The sequence below is a fragment of the Erinaceus europaeus genome, chromosome 15 (genome assembly GCF_950295315.1).
Source record: "Erinaceus europaeus chromosome 15, mEriEur2.1, whole genome shotgun sequence".
Taxonomy (NCBI): Eukaryota; Metazoa; Chordata; class Mammalia; order Eulipotyphla; family Erinaceidae; genus Erinaceus; species Erinaceus europaeus.
Genome location: NC_080176.1, coordinates 1728315 through 1747223, shown reverse-complemented (window position 1 = coordinate 1747223; position 18909 = coordinate 1728315). Strand labels below are relative to the sequence as shown.

The 18909-nt window shown below is 52.9% G+C and overlaps 1 protein-coding gene across 23 annotated transcripts in view; it reads left to right on the top strand.

Annotated features, from left to right (window-relative positions):
- Positions 1-18909, top strand: part of RBFOX1 (RNA binding fox-1 homolog 1) — a 1765566-nt gene that overhangs the window by 1681490 nt on the left and 65167 nt on the right. For 16 of the 23 annotated variants that reach the window (XM_060172406.1, XM_060172405.1, XM_060172424.1 and 13 more), the window contains one exon: positions 2840-2920. The exons of the other annotated variants lie outside the window; for them this stretch is intronic. In XM_060172406.1, coding sequence (XP_060028389.1) covers positions 2840-2920 — 81 coding nt within the window. The remainder of the gene's footprint in view (positions 1-2839; positions 2921-18909) is intronic. 23 annotated transcript variants of the gene reach the window in all.

The following is an 18909-nucleotide window of genomic DNA, read 5'->3' as shown; positions in this document are numbered from 1 at the left end:
GACGTCAGGGAATGCCCCCCTCCTCGTATGTTCATGTCTGTGTAGGAGAAGGGCCGGGAAATCTTCTCCAGCTAGGAGGAGTCTGAGGTATGAAAGTGCAGGTGACAAGGACCCAGGTTCAAGACCTCAGTCTTCACCTCTGGGGGGGCGGGGAGGGGGCTCACAAGCAGCGAAGCAGGGCTGCTGGTCTTTCTCCTGTCTGTCCTGCCTCTCCACGCCCTCTCTCAACATCTCTTTGTCTCTATCCAATAAATAAATAAATAGACAGTGTAATGGTTCTGCAAAGAGACTCTAATGCCTGAGGCTCCAAAGTACCGGGTTCAACCCCTCGCACCACCATAAGTCAGAGCTGAGCAGTGCAGGTGGGGGAAGCTTCACAAGCAGTGAAACAGGTCTGCAGATGTCTCCTTTCTCTCTCCCTCTCTGTTTCACCTCCCCTTTCAATTTCTCTCTGCCCTGTCAAATAAAAAAAAAAAAAAAAAGAAAGGAAAAAAAAAAAATATATATATAACAAAAAAAAAGCTTGGAAAAAAAAGTCACCAGGAGCAGTGGATTCATAGTGCTGGCACTGAGCCCCAGCAATAACCCTGGTAAATGGGGAAAAAAGGAGAGAGGGAGAGGGAGAGGGAGAGGGAGAGGGAGAGGGAGAGGGAGAGGGAGAGGGAAGGAGGGAGAGGGAGAGGGAGAGGGAGAGGGAGGGGGAGGGGGAGGGGGAGGGGGAGGGGGAGGGGGAGGGGGAGGGGGAGGGGGAGGGAGAGGGAGAGGGAGAGGGAGGGAGGGGAGGGGGAGGGAGAGGGAGGGGGAGGGGAAGGAGAGGGAGAGGGAAGGAGAGGGAGAGGGAAGGAGAGGGAGAGGGAAGGAGAGGGAGAGGGAAGGAGAGGGAGAGGGAGAGGGAGGGAGAGAGAAAGAGAGAGAGAGAGAGAAAGAAGTGTTTTGGCATGTGACAAAGGCTAGAGGGGTATCTCTTCAGAACAAACTTGTGTCATTTTGTAATTGTCATCAGGGTGGGGCTGGGGGGTGTTTGCACACCTGTGATTTCACAGAGCCCCGGTCTCTTCTTCAGAGAGAGAGAGAAAAGGGGGAGGAGACAGCACAGCACAGCACAGCACTGGAGCTGCTCTGGTGCTGGGCGGCCTTGTGCTGGTAACAGGGCTGGTGCCTTGGCCTTGGCCTGGGCCCATCTCCAGTCTGGTTCACTAGAGCGTTTGCTCTTCCACCAGGCAGCTTCTCAGCAGAGCCCAAAGGGGTTGCCCAGCCCAGTGACAGGGGTGGGTGGAGACGGCTGAGGAGTCTGAATGGGATCTCTGCTTTCCCTGGGGAGAAAGGCAACGTGGGCAGAGGACATAGGGAGAAGCGGCCCTGGAGGACGCTGCCTGTGACCCGTGTTGGCCTGGTAGCTGGAGGCTGGAGCCAAGGAGGCCCTGGGGACCCTTTGGAGACTGTGTCTGGTGTTGAAGTCCAGAGGAGATGGCTGACGCTTTTGATTATTAGTATTTTATTTTCCTTTTTATTGCTGCCAGGTGCTTGAGAGAGGAATCTGCTGCTCCTGGCAGTCTTTTGATTTTTGTTTTTTTCTTTCTTTTTTTTCTTGGATAGAGACAGAGAGAAATTGAAAGGGAAGGGAGAGGGAGAAAGGGAGAGAGAGAGAGAGAGAGAGAGAGACCTGCAGTCCTGATTCACCTCTCCTGAAGTCCCTGCTCCCCAGTCTCCACCCACAGAGAGAATCAGGGACTTGAACCCCAGTCCTTGTGCATTGTAACTGTGCCACACCAGGGACACCACCGCCCAGCCCACAAGGTAACTAGCTCCAAAGCATGTCCCACCCCAGTCTCTGTCCACCTGGGGTGTCCCCAGTCTCTCTGAACTGCCAGCTGGAAGGGTAGGGGCCCCACTTCCCAGGGCAGGTTGCAGGTATGGGGTTCAGGTTCCTGGGCTGGAGTCACAGAACACCCTTCCTCTCTTGGGACACGGCTCTCCGGTGGACAGAAAAGATTGCAGCAGATGGAGAAAGCTGTGCTAGGCAGCCAGAAACCAGGGGCACAGAAACCATGGCTGAGGCCCTCCAACCTCCCCATGGCTGACCTGTTCCAAGCCCCTCTTGTTCTCCTGGTGGTCACACAGCTGGCTTTGTGCAGCGGGAGAAAAGTGGAGCTCACACGCCGGGGGGCTTCAGCTCAGATCTGGGAGAGGGGGCCACTCTGAGAGCAGGGGTGGCGAGGTGTCCACATGACTGGGGGGGGGGGGCCTGCAGAGAGAGGCGACTCGAGCAGGAAGGCAGAGCATCAGTGAAGGAAAGGGGCCACTCACCAGAGTCCAGGATGGGGCTCGGGGTACTGGCCTCGGCCCTGGGGCTTTTGCTCTGCCCCTGCCCTGGTTCTGAAAAGCTCCAGGTGTGGGTGTCGGGGGGGAGACAGTTCAGTACACACCCCACCTCCCCCAGGGCTCACCTGCTCCCTCCCCATCCACTGGCCTCTAGCTGGCCTCCCCCAGCGAGAGAGATGGTACAGCCACCCCGTCCCCGAGGTGGAGGCCCCAGGCACAGAGAGGTCCAGTGGCACACTGAGGACACACAGCCGATGTCAGGCTGTCTGGTTCACCCCAGGTGCTGTGCTCAGCCTGGGGCCCTGGGGTGGGGGGTGATGGGGGGAGGGGCCTTGTCTCGGTTCCCTCTGGACCAGGCAGGGGCTGTCCATCCGTGGGGAGGGGGGCCCTCCAGTCCCACGGTGCCACTGAGGGTGGTGCTGCCTGTTCAGTCCTCTGCCCGGCAGCGGCCGTGGGGCCCCCGCTGCGGCCTGCCTGTTCCCAGAGCCGATACCATCTGTGTCTCTCTCTTTCCTAGGCACGGTGCTGCTGTGCCAGGCCAACCAGGAAGGATCTTCCATGTACACTGCCCCCAGTTCTCTTGTTTATACTTCTGCAAGTAAGCCCGCTGCCAGTGGCGCTCTCTCTCTCTCCTCTCTCTCTCTCTGTTTTGTGCCTAACTCTGAGTCCAATCACCCTCCCTGCCATGTAAGTTCTCTCCCTGCCCTCCTCCCACTCCCACCCCCCCCCCCCGGCTTCCTCAAGCATGTCTCTGTCTCCCCTCCCTTCTTGCCCGGCGTGTCCCTATCCCCTCTCCCTGTCCGTCCCTCTGTCCCCCTCTGAATCCCACCACCACTCTGTCTCCCCCAGCCATTGTCTGTTAGACCTGTCAGCACTGGGACCAGTGGATGGGACGTGGGCCTGGGCTGGGGGAGGTTCTAGGGGGGTGGGGGGCTGGGGGAGCTGCATCTTGATACCTGCCCCCTCCCTCCAGCACAGCTTTGCAAATGGCAATGGGGAGATAGGGATTAGTCCAATGTGGGGGCTGGAAGGGGGCATCTAAGCTTATAAGAAAAAAAAAAGCCCCAACAACTTCTGCACCCAAGTGCCGGCCTTCAGTGGGTGACTTCTGTGTAGGTCTGTCCTTGTTGACCCCACCGAGGAGGGGGTTAAGGAGTGGGAACCCCCCCCCCCGCCCCCGTTAACCCCAGAGTGACAGTGATCAAAAGGCACTTTGATAGAATAGAACCCTCCAGTGCTGGAGAGAGGAGGCCCACAGTGACCAAGGGAGCCATTGCTGCAGGGGAGAGAGTGAAGCAGAAACACCCTGGGCTCCATCCCCAGCTCCACCTCCAGGGCCAGAGCTGAGGACTCTGCTCACAGACTAAGTGAGGAGGCCTGCAGTGTGGATGCAGGAAGCCTGGGCCTAGGCCAACCTGCCGGGTGCTCCCTGCTGGAATATTCCCAAAGCCCCAGGGGCCTTGCCCACCCCACCCCTGCCAGCCCATGCCTCGCCACCCAGGCAGCAGATGGCTCTTTGCAAATTTACAAAAACACCCAAAGGCATCCTGGCCACTAGCTGTCGGGGGCTGCCTGGTTTCACATGTGAGCCCCCCCCCCCCCCACTGGTTGGTTGACTCCTTTCAGATCTGCTCCAGGTAGGTGCCCCCCACCCTCCCCATGACTCTGCAGTTGTTTCCTGAACCCCAGAAGAGCTCCCCCGCCTCCCACTGCTTCTCCATCTGTGACTCTCAGCATCAGTGAGTCTGTTCCTCCTACGACTTCTCTGAAAGTCTCCTGGGGGCCACAGAACTTCCCTGAAGGGCAGAGTTTTCCCAAGCTTCCTTGTTGATGCCACCCTGTGCCCACCCGGGGCGAGGGTCCTCCTGCGTTAGCTCTGTCCCGGGTGCGAGGGCTCAAGAGACGGGCACTGAGTGTGCAGCTTTGGGTTGCTGGCTGCAGACGGAGGCTCCTCTAAGTAGCCCCTGGAGGGCTGGTGGTGGCACCTGAGGGGGCCGAGCGCTGGGTGTGGGTGCCCTTTTCTCCACAGACTTGAGCAAAACCAGATAAGCAGAGGCTGGGCAGGGGTTCGAGCCCCCGGCTCCCCACCTGCAGGGGGGAAGCTTCACAGGCGGTGAAGCAGGTCTTTGGGCATCTCTCTGTCTCCCCCTCCCCTCTCAATTTCTCTCTGTCCTATCCAAGAACGACGACACCAACAATAATAGTAACTACAACAACAATAAAAACAAGGGCAACAAAAAGGAAATAAATAAATAAATATTCTTAAAAAAATCTAAAAAAAAAAAAAAAAGGATCCCAGTTCGAGCCCCCAGCTCCCCACCTACAGGGGAGTCGCTTCACAGGTGGTGAAGCAGGTCTGCGGGCATCTCTCTGTTTCTCCCCTTCTCTGTCTCCTCCTCCCCTCTCAGTTCCTCTCTGTCCTGTCCAATAAATTGGAAAAAAATAGCAGCCAGGAGTAGTGGGTTTGTAGTGCCGGCTCTAAGCCCCAGAGATAACCCTGGAGGCAACGATTACGATAACAATCTGGAAGGGGAGGGCTGGTGGGAAGTGGCCTTGCTCTTCTGAAGCACCTCGGGGCAATGTGTGGCCTCAGTGACACACGCAGAGACTGTCAGCCTCTCCATATCAGCGCAGGTGAGGGGCAAGCAGCCACCACCCGGGAGGAGCCCAGCCCTCCACCTGCTTATCCTGAGCTGCCGCCCTTCTGGGGACCTCTAGGGGCATAAAAAGGAATCAAGCGGAAAAACAAAAAGGACAGTGGGTGTCTGCAGGGCCCCACACATTCATGATCTGACTCTTTGTTTTTACTGATGTATTACTAGATAGATACAGAGAGAAACTGAGAGGGGAGGGGAGGACAGGGGGGGAGAGCCAGAGACGCCTGCAGCCCTGCTTCACCGCTCATGAAGCTTGCCTCCCCCTGCAGGTGGGAACCCGTGGCTTGAACCCTGTCCTTTTTTTTTTAATTGTCTCTATTTATTTATTGGATAGAGATAGCCAGAAATTGAGATGAAGGGGGAAATAGAGAGGGAAAGAGACAGAAAGACAGCTGCAGCCCTGCTTCATTGCTTGTGAAGCTTACCCCCGCCCCACCTGGAGGCTCAAACCCAGGTCCTTGGCACTGTAGTGTGTGCGTGATCTGCCCCTTCACAAGGAGAGAAAGAGTGTGAGCTCAGACGTCAAGGGGTCTCTTTAGTATCAAAACCAGGAAGGAAGGGCGTGCACAGCCCCTGTTTATTGCTGTCCTTTTTTGTCCTGTTTTAAAAGTTAAAAAAATATTTATAATAATTACAGAGAGCACATACTGTGCCTCCAACATCCTTCATTTTTAAATTGCATCATCTGTCACCTCGCCTCTCCATTTTTCATCCTATTATTCCCACTTACCGTTCTGTCGTGCGCGCTTTATGAAAATATGCTAATGGGCCCACGGCATTCCTCTGTCTAATGATATTACAGTTTAATCTGCCCCCCGCCCGTTGGACATGCAGGGCGGTTTCTCTTTCACAGATGTGGAAGATAACACAGGTCCTCGGAGGTGGTAGTTTTAAAGAGAAACAGCGATGAGTGGTGATTCCTCCTGTAAGATTCCTGTAAGAAAACAGACCGTTGGCTTTTTCTAGTTTCCATTGTGGATCTCTCCACGGCGGTTGTCAGAGTGCCAAAGTGCACTTGTCCTGGGTAACAGCTCCGGAACCGGGGGGCGGGGGGACGGGGGGGGGGGACTGCCGTGCTCCAATGTCCCCTCACACCACTCCTCCTCTGCCGTCTTCCCCAGATCTTCCTGACTGGGCAGTGGGGCACTCAGCATACATATTACATGTTATAGATGCTAGCTGGCCCTTTTGTGGACAATGGGCGTGCAAGGGGATAACACAGCCCCTGCAGCCCAAGACAGGCAGCCAAGACTCCATGTCTCCTTGCCTTCCTCAAATCAGCAGTGCCTTCCGGTCAGGGCTGGGAGCCGGTCTTGAGTCACCTACACAGGAGGACTGAGTATTATCGTCTATTCTAAGGGCTTGCAGGATGGTGGAAGTGGAATATGAGAGAAAGAGGGAGAGAGAGGGAGAGGGAGAGGGAGAGGGAGAGGGAGAGGGAGAGGGAGATGGGGAGGTAGGGAGAGAGGGAGAGGAGAGAGAGGAGAGAGAGGGAGAGGAGAGAGAGGGAGAGGGAGGGAGAGGGAGAGAGGAGAGCGAGAGGGAGAGGAGAGGAGAGAGGGAGAGGAGAGAGAGAGGGAGAGGGAGAGGGAGAGGGAGAGAGGAGAAGAGAGGAGAGGAGAGGAGAGGAGAGGAGAGGAGAGGAGAGGAGAGGAGAGGGAGAGGGAGAGGGGGAGAGAGAGAGAGAGGGAGGAGAGGAGAGGAGAGAGAAAGAGGGAGAGAGAGAGGGAGAGGAGAGAGAGAGAGGAGAGAGAGGAGAGGGAGAGGGGGAGAGAGAGAGAGAGGGAAGAGGAGAAGAGAGGAGAGGAGAGGAGAGGAGAGGAGAGGAGAGGAGAGGAGAGGAGAGGAGAGGAGAGGAGAGGAGAGGAGAGAGAGGAGAGAGAGGGAGAGGAGAGAGAGGGAGAGGGAGGGAGAGGGAGAGAGGAGAGCGAGAGGGAGAGGAGAGAAGAGAGGGAGAGGAGAGAGAGAGGGAGAGGGAGAGGGAGAGGGAGAGGGAGAGGGAGAGAGAGAGAGGAGAGGAGAAGAGAGGAGAGGAGAGGAGAGGAGAGGAGAGGAGAGGAGAGGGAGAGGGAGAGGGGGAGAGAGAGAGAGAGAGGGAGGAGAGGAGAGGAGAGAGAAAGAGGGAGAGAGAGAGGGAGAGGAGAGAGAGAGAGGAGAGAGAGGAGAGGAGAGGGAGAGGGGGAGAGAGAGAGAGAGGGAAGAGGAGAAGAGAGGAGAGGAGAGGAGAGGAGAGGAGAGGAGAGGAGAGGAGAGGAGAGGAGAGGAGAAAGAGGGAGAGAGAGAGGGAGAGGAGAGAGGAGAGAGAGGAGAGGAGAGGAGAGGAGAGGAGAGGAGAGGAGAGGAGAGGAGAGGAGAGGAGAGGAGAGGAGAGGAGAGGAGAGGAGAGGAGAGGAGAGAGAGAGAGCTAGAGCCACCACTCTGAAGGTGCAGTGCTGGGTGGGGTGGAGGCCTTGGGACCTCAAGCTTGTGAGTCTGGCATTTTGGCCTCTGTCCTCCCTCCCAGTCACGCACATGCAGAGAGCTCCCCAAGCTGCCACTCCCCGGGGCAGAGGGCTAGCCACCTGTCTTGACTTACAGATCTGACTGAGATGCAGCCTTGAATTCTAAAATCAGAGGCTCCCTGGCTCCCTGGCAAAGTGTGCTTTGTGTTTACCTGAAGATAGGGTGCTTCCCCTTTGCTGCCCCAAGGTTAAAAGGCTATCTAGATCACGCCTTGTATCAGTTTGTTTATAGGGACCTTAACTGGCCTTGAATAACTGTGTTCTAGACTCAGTCCTCCACCCCCACCCCCGCCCAGGCCAAAAGCTTGTCACCTTTGAATAACACCTTCAAATGGCTTAGGGGAGACAGTTTTCAGAGACATCCAGCTGTAGGTGTCTGTGATGAGAACGATCCCTATCCAAGTTAAAAGATTTTTTAAGATGACATTATTATTGTTGTTGTTGTTGTTATGATGATGATGATGCATGGGGCCTCCACCTTGAGTGAATGAGACTGCGGTGTGGGAAGGGAAACACAAGATGGTCTCCTTTTATTATTATTGTTTTTGAATTATTTTGTTTATTTGTTTTAATGAGAAAGATGCAGGGAGAGAGAGAGACAGAAAGTGAACAGAGCCCTGCTCAGCTCTGACTGATGGTGGTACTGGGGATTGAACCTGGGACCTGTTTGCAGAAGCCCTGTGCTATGTCCTCAGCCCCCCCAAAAGAGTCTCATTGACGAGGTTGTGTTATTAATTACAACCTCCTGGCAGCCCCACACATACACACCCAAGGACTCCAGTTTCTTTCTTCTCCCCAGACTCTGTGTTGGAGAGAAACCCTCCTGTAAGCTGTCTATCTGCTCACACATCCTGACACCCCACTGTTACCCAAGTGCAAAGCAGACCTTCTGTCTGTGAACTTCAAGCCCAAGCTCAGCTCCAGAGACCTGGGCCAGAGAGCCTTGCATTGAATGCAGAGCATTTCATGTTCACATCTTGCCTCAAATATCCATGTTGGTCCAGCTAGATTAATCTAAGAAAAACGTGTGAATTCAACTTGCTGTAATGTTAGTTCGTTAACTATTGTGCTCGCTTTGGGTAGACAACAAAACAAACCCTTCAAGAGAGTAGGGTGAAGGGGTGGGTGGGCTGGGGCCAGCTCACTGCCCACCAGCCTCTGCAGGCTTCTGGGGAAGGGGTGGGAGGCAGCCAGGAGCAGTGCCGTTGAGTGGTTGTTGGTTGTGATTACAGCCAGTAGGATGGTGAATGCTCCCTACCTGCAGGAGGAAAGCTTTGTGAGTGGTGGAGCAGGGCTGCAGGTGTCTCTCTGTCTGTCTCTCTCCCTCTCTGTCTCCCCCTCCCCTCTCGATTTCTGGATGCCTCTATTCCCATAAATAAAGATAATAAAAAGAAAATTTAAAGAAATGGTGAATACCCCAAAATAGCTCCCAGCAGGCCTGGGGAGGTGGGGACAGCTTATTCCTCTCCTAGATCAACGCATGACCCACCTTGCTAACTGGCTGAAAATAGAAAGTGACAGAGAAGCCATTGGGACAATGTCTTAGGTCTTTGTTGCCTCCCAGAGTAGATAATTCCAGAAGCAGAAACACCTCCTCGGCATTGCTTGGTTTTCTTTCAGTTTGGTTGGATAGGTTTCCCATGGCCAGGGCCAGTCAGAAAAGCATGTCAGCACAACACAGGTGTGACCAAGGGGTGATGTGGTACCCTGCCCCATCCATACCCCACAACAGAACCTGTGATGGGACCCAGTGTGGATGCCCTGGAATCGTTCACCCTTGAGCTACCCTAGTGCCAGGGAAGTCCATCACACCTGCAAGGGGTGGGAGTAGGCTGTGGAGGGGTACTCTGTGCGCAGCACCCACCCTCTGTGCTCAGCGTGGCGCGGTGCTTCTGGATGCATCTGGGCTATCTCAGTAGTACAGATGGGCCACTGGCTTTTGATTGTTTTTCTTTCAGCAAGTCTAGCTTTTTTTTTTTGCCTCCAGGGTTGTTGCTGGGGCTCGGTGCCTGCACCATGAATCCACTGCTCCTGGAGGCCATTATTTTCCCTCCTTTTGTTGCCCTTGTTGTTGTAGCCTTGTGGTGGTTATTATTGTTATTGTTGATGTCCTTTGTTGTTGGATAGGACAGAGAGAAATGGAGAGAGGAGGGGAAGACAGAGAGAGAGGGGGAGAGAAAGACAGACACCTGCAGACCTGCTTCACCGCCTGTGAAGCGACTCCCCTGCAGGTGGGGAGCCGGGGGCTCCAACCGGGGTCCTTACGCCGGTCCTTGTGCTTTGCACCATGTGCGCTTAACCCGCTGCACTACCGCCCGACCCCCTCTTCTTTTTTTTAAAATACTCTCTCTCCCCCTCCCTCCCTCCCTCCCTCCTCCTTTCTCCTTCCTCCTTCCTCCTCTCCCTCTTTCCCTTTCTCCTTCTCCTTCTCTTTTATTCCTGATTTAATATTGATTTACAAAATGACAAGCTAACAGGGGCACAGCTCCACACTGTTCCCACCACCAGAGCTCTGTGTCCCCACTCCCTCCACTGGAAGCAGTTCTCCCAGGGCTGCAGATGTGGCTTCACTGTTATTTCTACAACTATCTGTCTGTATTTGTATATATTTGGCCTTTTTTAAAAGGTCCCAATTTTCTCTTCCTTTCAAAATCACACCTACCCCTATTACTACATCCACATGTCCCTCCCTTTTCCCCTCTTCTCTCTCTGGGTCCTGATGGAGTTGGAGTTCAGATCCCTCTGGTCATCTCCTCCCTAATCATTTCTCCTCTGGGAGCAGGGACCCAAATTCTTTATGGGGAGCAGAAGGTGGGAGTTCTGGCTTCTGTCACTGCTTCTCCACTGGATATGGGTGTTGGCAGGTGGACCCACACCCCCAGCCTGTCTGTGTCTTTCCCTAGTGGGGCAGGGCTCTGGGGAGGGGAGGCTCCAAGACATATTGGGGAGGGCGTCATGGTAGTATCTGCAACTTGATGGCTTAAAGGTGGCAAGATACACAGTGGGACAAAATAGTTAGAACAGGAAACAGAGATAGGAATAGAGCAGGTAAGAATAGTGATCTTAGGTTGGAAAGAAGCTAGGAAGACCATTTGAGGCATGTTCCTAGGGGTCCACAACTATCATGATTTTCTGCTTGATTTTGATAGTTAGCATAGAGGTGGACTAAAATATTGTCTGAGAAGATGGTGTCAGAACAGAGAAAAGGGTTAGAAAATTGGATTAGAGTAGAAAATAGCTGCCATTCTTGAAAAAAAAAATCTGTGAATAAAATTAACTGACCCAGGGCGTCTCTCCCTCTCCCTCTCTCTCATATATATATATATATATCCCTCATTGCAGAACCCATCTTCCTCGAGTGGCAGGGCAGGATGACCCAGCCTCCCTTCAGAGAGTGGGGTCGTCCCTACCATTTCCAGCAATTCTCTCCCTGTGGCTGTCTGCCAGGCTTCTTTTACCAGCAGCCCCACCAGGCTGCCATGTAGAGTACCCGTATCCAGACCTGCCAGTGCCTCTCTGCCCCCCAGCATCCCCCAATACCGGTTCTCCCCCAAAGCACCTACTACCAGCACCCACACCTGTGAATTTTTAGTAAAAAAAAAAAAAAGACCAGTGATTTATTGGTTATGTGTGCAAAGGTGGTCAGAGTCAAGGCTTCATGCATGTAAGTCCACACATTTTGCAAACTGAATAGGTGGAATCGAGCCCCTCTGCTAGCTCTGGTTTGCACACACCTTTCTCCAGGAGAGGCGCATCCAGGCTCACTGTCTTTTTGGACATCCTCTCATGAGATTTCTGGCTTCCCATTGGCCCATTTCTCTGCCAAGTCTTCCCCATGGTGCTTTTCGGTTCCGGTGATGACATGACACTTCAGGAGAGAGAGGAGTCTGTGGCCAGCGTCGCGGTGGCTCCCCGGTCCCCCACAGGTCCTCACCTACACAGCTGTAACCCTGCAGGCCAAGGGACTTGTCTCTTCTTTTGTTACTGGCTTGGCGAGATCTGAAGAAGACTCCCAGTTGCTCCGCCTTCTCATAGCCCTTTGGGCTTTGAAAGCAGGATGCCCCTGGGGGGGGGGTTAGACCATTGAAACAGTGATTCTCCTTGTTTTTGAAATCTGAGGTCCGTGTCCAGCATGGCTGCTCTGGCTGGGGCCCTGCCCTGGTTTGTGCCTGGTTATCTTAGTGTGTCCTCACCAGACAGAGAGACCAGTGTCCCTGACATTTCTCCAGATCAGCACACAAATCCCTCTTCAAGACTCCGCCCTTAGGGCCTCAGCTATGCCAGTCACACCTCAGGGACTCCTTTCTAAAAGTCCTCACGATGGGCCTGAGAGTTTTGACCTAGGAGTTTGCTGCTATTTTTTGTCAAGGGCTGGCCTTTATTTGACGTGGCCCCAAACATCTTATCTGCCTTGATATTTCTCTCTCTCTCTCTTTATGATTGTTATTCATCTACTGGATAGAGACAGCCAGAAATCAAGAGGGAAGGGTGAGATAGAGAGAGAGAGAGAGAGGGAGAGGGAGGGAGAGGGAGGGAGAGGGAGGGAGGGGAAGAGAGAGAGAGAGGGAGGGAGGGAGAGAGAGAGGGAGGGAGGGAGAGAGAGAGAGAGAGAGGGAGGGAGAGGGAGGGAGGGAGGGAGAGAGAGAGGCATCTGCAGCCCTGCTTCACCACTCACAAAGTTCTCCCTCTGCAGGTGGGGACTGGGATGGGGGGTTGAACCTGAGTCCTTGTGCTCATCCAGATGTGCCACCACCCGGGCCTCTATGATCTCTCTGGCAGAACATCTGACAGGTAGCACCAGTTTCTGTCCACAGAAAACTCACCTGTTTCCCAGCTTGTAGACAAGTGTGAAGACACACCAGTGTGAGAAAGTCAAACAGAAATTTAGATGTGATTGATTCAAGGGGTGGGGCTTAAAGTAGAAGGGCAATGACTGCTGACTCCTCACAGCCAATATGGACCGGGGTTCAAGCCCCCTGTCCTCACCTGAAAGGGGGAGGGACGTTTCACAAACAGTGAAGCAGGACTGCAGGCGACTCTCCTCTCTCTCTCTCTCATTCTGCATCTCTATCTCTCTATCTCCCATTTCCTCTTAGTTTTTTTTTTATCTGTTTTCTATCCCCCCCCCCAAAAATGAATAAATAAAATATTACAAAAAAAAACAGCAAATAGCCCAAAAGGAGGGGTGGAAGGACATTGCCAGCAAGTTCTGGGGGGCCTACATGGCATGGAAACACCAACCCCCCCTTCCTTGACTCCCTTTTAGGCAGCTCAAGGGCAAGTTTTAATTGATATATTGATTGCAGATTTTATGGAAGTAATTGTGTGGAATTCATCAAACAATCGTGTAAGTGGCAGAAACGTCACATGAATCAGGACTGCCCTGCTCTACTTTGAGATAATTGAAAGGACTTCTACCACGGATCTCTGTAATTAAAGTAATGGCCTCAATTAATGTGTAGCTTCCTCTCTGTCCAGGCCCCTCCAGGGCATGTCAGCAGGTGGAGTTCAGTTCATAGAAAGTGCAGGTACAGGTCACTGTGCTGAAAGGATTCAGGGTTCTAGACTCCCCCACCCCCACACCCCTTTCCAGGGACTCAGAGCTTCCTGGTTGCCAGGAGAATCCCCCCCCCCCCCCAACACTTCCTGGAGGAATGACTGGAAAGAAGAATTATCAGTGCTGGGACTAGGTGAGCCAGTGAGGGCCTTGCTCGGGAGACCACCAGGACCAGTGCTGTAGCTCACTGGGAAGACAGACAGGATGGACACCTGGCTTCGTGCAGGATGGCAGTCAAGCCCCAGCACCACACAGTAGGCACCAAGGTCAGTGCTGTGGTCTCCCTTTCTCCATCCTCCCCCTCTCTGCCTCTCTGTCCGAATGGCAAAGGTGGCCCAGAGAGGTGAAAGCAAGCCGATGTGAGGCTTTTCAAAGAAATATATGTTTTCCTTTAAAAAGAGGTTTTTGCTGCCTTTACCTTTACATGCATGAGTTCCTCCTGCCTAGACACTACCATTCAAAGCAGGTCCCTTTTTGTCCTCCGTCCAGCCCCTCCCCAGAAGGAAGAAGCCACCAGTTCATTCCTGGCTGCTCTGCTCAGTTCTGGCTGATGGTGGTGCTGGGGCTTGAACCTGGGACCTCAGAGGCTCAGGCAGGAGAGTCTGTTTGTAGAACCACCATGCTGTCTTCCCGGCTTTGATTAAGTTGTAATTGCAGACTTCTTTCTCATACCTGTCCAGTCTTTCTGAACTGAGCTCAGGAACATTGACAGAACAGAGCACAGTTAAACCCTTTCCACTGCTTTAAGGGGAAGGCCCCCAGCAGCTGTCTCTGGCGGGGACCCCACTCCCAGCCGCCCCTCCCCCATTATCCATCTCCAAGCAGAGGCCGGGTATTCCGGGTCTTGCACATCCCAAGAAAACCCCCCACTCCGTGGTGCGGTCCCAGATATCTTATTTGTCTTGATATTTCTCTCACCAAAATACATGTGACAGATAAGGGTCGCTGGAGGATACTTTGCGTGGTGTCAGGCAGATATTAAAACAATAAACCACAACGTCCTTGGAGCCCCCTTGCACAGAGGCCCACAACAGGGTGGAGATGAGAGGTTTCCAAAAGGGAAAGGCAGCCAGGCGGGGGTTGAGGGGGGGTTCCCGGTAACCTCGTCCTGCGAGAGCCCTGACAAGGAGTCTCTTATTCTCTCCTGCTCCAGAGATTCTTTGAGAGGATGAGCAGAGCCTGGTGCAGCTCTGCACAGTTAATGCCCACCTTCCGCTGGCCAGGGGCAGGTCCAGGGATGGGGTGGAGTGGGGCGGGCGTCTTTTGGTGGCCAGAAGCTTATTTTGAGCACAAAACACCTGTCCATTCATCCTTCACTTTCTCAAGTTCCTGTGGGTTTCAAATAGGAAGAGAAAGAAGCTCTGAGCTCAGAGCTTTGAGCATGAAATTGACAAGAGGTCAAAGATCAGCAGAGCCTGTTAGACCCCAGGGAGAGAGGGTGGGGAGGCGGCTTGATGGCATGGACCAGCTGAGTGTGCCTTGGTGTGGGGAACAGGGGGTGGGTTTGTGTTGGAGCCCAACCTTCTCTGAGTGTTCAGAGCCTACGGTGACCAGTGGAAGAAGCAAGGAGTTAGAATGGCAGTAGTCCCAGCTCCTGCATGACCCTGTGTCCAGCCACAAGTCGAGTTGCCGGTAACAGGAGACAGCGAGCCTCAAACACCACCCTTCACAGCGTCCCGTGGTTCAGTGTGACATGAACCAACGACCTCAGTACAGGGAGGGTGGGAGGGGGTATGTCATTCCCAAATAGTCTCTGGCTTTCTTATTCAGATATTCCAGATCTTGGAAGAAGTTTCTGGTCGGCTTTGCTCTCTAGCGGCTCATGGTTTTGGGAGTAGTCGTGTGCATTGTGTCAGATGGATCTCAGTCAGGCTGCACTGTTAGAAGTGTTTGTCCATTTCCTTTGATTCTTTGGAACTGTCTGTCACACACACACACACACACACACACACGCATGCATCCAATCCACATCTGGACATGGAACTAAACCCCAGAAGAGTAGAGAAACAGCTTGCCTTAGACCCTTGTGGGGACCATAAACCAGACAGGAGCCCCCTGGCCTCTGTCTAATTAGCAGGGAGGGCGCAAAGCCCTTCCAGGTGTGTTGACATTGCAGAACGCAGATAGAGAGAGTAGAAGAGAAGCCGGCAGCCTAGCCTGGACCGTTCCCCCCCACCCCGGCTCCCCAAGGGGAAGATCTGAGGTCTTAGGAAGGCCTGTCAGCTTGTCCCTGCAAAGGGACTCAGTGTGAGGTGAAACGGGGCTGAGTCTCTTGGGTAGAGATACACGTGGGGCCGGGTGGTGGCGCACCTGGTTGAGCACATCTTACAATGCGCAAGAACCCAGGTTCAAGCTGCTAGCAGGTTTCTGTCTCTCTGTCTCTCTCTCCCTCCCCTCCCTCTCTCTATTTCTCTCTATTTCTCTCTCCCTTCCTCTCATTTTCTGGCTATCTCTCTTTTTTCTTTTATTTTGAGAGTTTTATTTTTATTAGACAGAGAAGAGATAAGTTGAGAGGGAAGGGAGAGAAAGAGAGAGAGAGAGAGAGACAGAGAGACACCTCCAACCCTGCTTCCTGAAGCTTTCCCCCTGCAGATAAGGATCAGGGACTTGAACCCCAGGTCCTTGTGCACTGTAATGTGTGCACTCAGCCAGGTGTGCCACCACCTGGCCCCTCAATTTCTGGCTGTCTCTATCCAATAAATAAATAAAGATAATAGAAAAAATAAAAAAGAGAGAATGGATTGTGTGTGTGTGTGAGAGAGAGAGAGAGAGAGGGAGAAGTCTATGGAATAGTCTGATTCAGATGGCATGAAGAAGCCAGCTCAGGATGCTCAAAGGCTTAGGGGAAAGGTGGCAGGAAAGAGCTTGGGATCAAGCTGAGGGGCTCTGCCGCTGTGCCCCTGTCTCTGCTGTCTTACCGAGTCGCAGACAGTGGCAGGGCTCCAGCCACATGCTACCTGCTGCTCCCTGGGCCCAGCTACCTGTTGAGCTTCCCAGCTGCCCTGGGCCTCACCTGCGGCCTTGCAAAGCCAAGAGGACAGTGAGGAGTGAGGGGCTCTGTGGTACATGTCGAGCTTGCATGGTGGCCGCGTCCAGCTGGTATACCACACAGTGGAAAGGCTGGCATTTTGTCCATGGCAGTTGCATCTTGGAACACTGGAGGCCTTCATGACTAAGACCCTCCTGGAATCAGAGTTCCAGGTAGACTTCAGGTAGACTGCATCCTTTTTTTTTCTTTTTGCCTCCAGGGTTATTGCTGGGGCTCGGTGCTACGAATCCACTGCTCCTGGGGGCCATTGTTTTCATCTTATTGGGCAGGATGGAGAGAAATTGAGAGGAGAGGGGAGACAGAGTTGGGGGGAAGAGGGGCCGCTCGTGGTGCACCTGGTTGAGTACAGTTATAGCGCACAGGGAGCTGGCTTTGAGCCCCAGTCCCCACCTGTAGTGGGACAGCTTTAAATGGCGAAGCAGTGCTGCAAGTGTCTCTCTGTCTCTTTCTTTCTCTTATTTTCCTTGCAATGTCTGTCTCTCTCCAATAAATAAATAACGATTTTTAAAAAGAGAGAGGGAGGGGGAGAGAGACAGATGCATGCAGACCTGCTTCGCTTCTTGTTAAGTATCCCCACTTCAGGTAGGAAGCTGGGGGCTCAAACCCGGATCCTTGCGTGGATCCTTATACTTAGTACCATGTGCGCTTAACCAGGTGTGCCATTGCCCGGCCCCCTAGACTGCATCCTTGAAGCAACATCTTTGCAGCTCCAACCACCCCAGCCCATAATTCCTCAGGAAGGGTAGGCAGGTCTCTGGAGTTCTGAGTTTCTCCAGCAGTGTAATCCATCCACATTCCAGGGATTCCCTTGTGCCTGTAATCCTGTCAGTGCTGTAAATACAGTGTTGACAAAAATAAAGTCTTCAAGACTCCTTGGCAGAAATGGGAGGGTGGTAATTCACTGGGCACCCATCAAGCTGTAAGGGGGAACTGAAGGGGAGGGTGGGGAGGACAGGAAAGAAGGGGGCCAGGTGGGACGGACCAGAAGTCAAATCCTTTGGAGGAGAAGGTGATGCTGGCATAGAGACTTAGGTTGGGGCAGGGGAGGGTAGGTGGCACACCTGGTTGAGCACACACGTTATAGGGGGTTTGAGCTCCTGGTCCCCACCTGCAGAGGGACAACTTATCAAGTAGTGAAGCAGGGCTGCAGGTGCCTCTGTCCCTCTCTATCTTCCTCTTCCCTCTCAATTTCTGACTGTCTCTGTTTGATAAATAAGTAAGAATAATTTATTTTTAAAGAGAGAGAGAGTGACTAGGGTTAAGAACCCAGTTCACCTTGAGAGGAAGGCCCTGCAGAAATCGCCAAGAAGCAGCCAGCCGCTTGGTGAGGCAGAAGGAGGAACCTCCTAGGCCCCGTGTCTTCAGGGAAGGCCGGCCGGCCGGCAGACACTGGCACCTTCAAAAATGCTCCCGTTTCTCTCCAAGTTCAAGCCCCCGCCAATTCCTTCTTGCGACTAATTTGGATTTGACTAAAACTTTTGTAGCTTGACGTTACGGAGATTCAATTATACCTCAGGATGCTCTGTGAGTAACTGCCTCCATCACAAGTTAATTAATCAGGCCTGTGTCAATTTGCTGCCAGGTAATTAATCACTAATCACCCATCAAGCAGCAGGCTAGGGGATAATCCCCAGTCCCTGCTTGTCCCCCCCCCCCCCCATAAATGGCAGGGCACAGCCAGGAAGAAACACATCTCGCCTTTCATAATATTTTTATCGACGCTTTTGCAAGTTGTAATGGGCTCCAGCAACAAACAGCTGCAGTTCAATAGAATATGAATATTAAAGCAACAAATGAGTGGAGGTTTATGAGACATTGCGTTTCTGTTATGTCAGTTCTGAGATTAAACCGAGCAAATGAACAGTGAAAAATTCCTCTTCCATGTGGAGAATGGTGATTAGACTTGTACATTAATTAGAAATTTTTTGTTTTCCTATTCAATGCATTTCAAATGAGGATGTCCTGTAAGAAGTGTTTGTCCAAAATGTAGATTTATTCACTTCTAAGCAGCAGTTATTTAATATCGATGTGCATTCTTTTAAATGAAACAGGCGGCCGTCCCAAATGTATGTTTGAGGGATAAATATGTGTGAGTGTGAGACTCAGAGGTGCCGCACGGCTGATTAAGAGTGCAGCTTGGTCTTGCATAAGTAACTGAAAAGATGAAACCCTATCCCCCCCCACTTCCCAAAGCCTTGAAGTCCCCAAATATATATATATATGAAGCCAATCTTATTTCAGCTTAGCACACAATGTATCGCTCCATCCTAAATTTCCCATGGAACATTGCTTCAAGCTCGTGACCTAGTCATGTATCAGTTCAGTGATATAAATCAATTTCATGTGACTTGATTTGAGATTCACTTGGGGGTGGGTGGGCAAACATTTCTGACATTTAGAAAAAAAAGAAACCATTCTCTTCTCCCCGTCCCCGCCCCCTTCTCTGTGATAACATCCCACGGTGGTAACCTCCCTCTGAACGGAAGCCAGGGCTGGCTGCCATCCGGCTGAGGTGCGGTGCCCATGATACGGGGAGCCTTCTGTTGCTCCTCTCAGTGTGGACACATCCAAGGGGTGGAGAGAAGTGGCCCCCGGCCCCCGGTTCCCTGTGTTCTCAGAGGGCACACCTTGCCCAGGACATCTGGTGCACTGCTGCGGATTCAGACCCGGGTAGGAATGCAGAAGAATAATGGCCCATTACATCGGTTGTATATTTTTATGACTTGGATGCGGGAGCTGCCCCCCGCCGGCTCCTGCATCTGCTCCTAGTCCCGTCTCTCCAGGAGCTCTGAAACTTTAATTTGCCGTTTATAACCCTCAAGT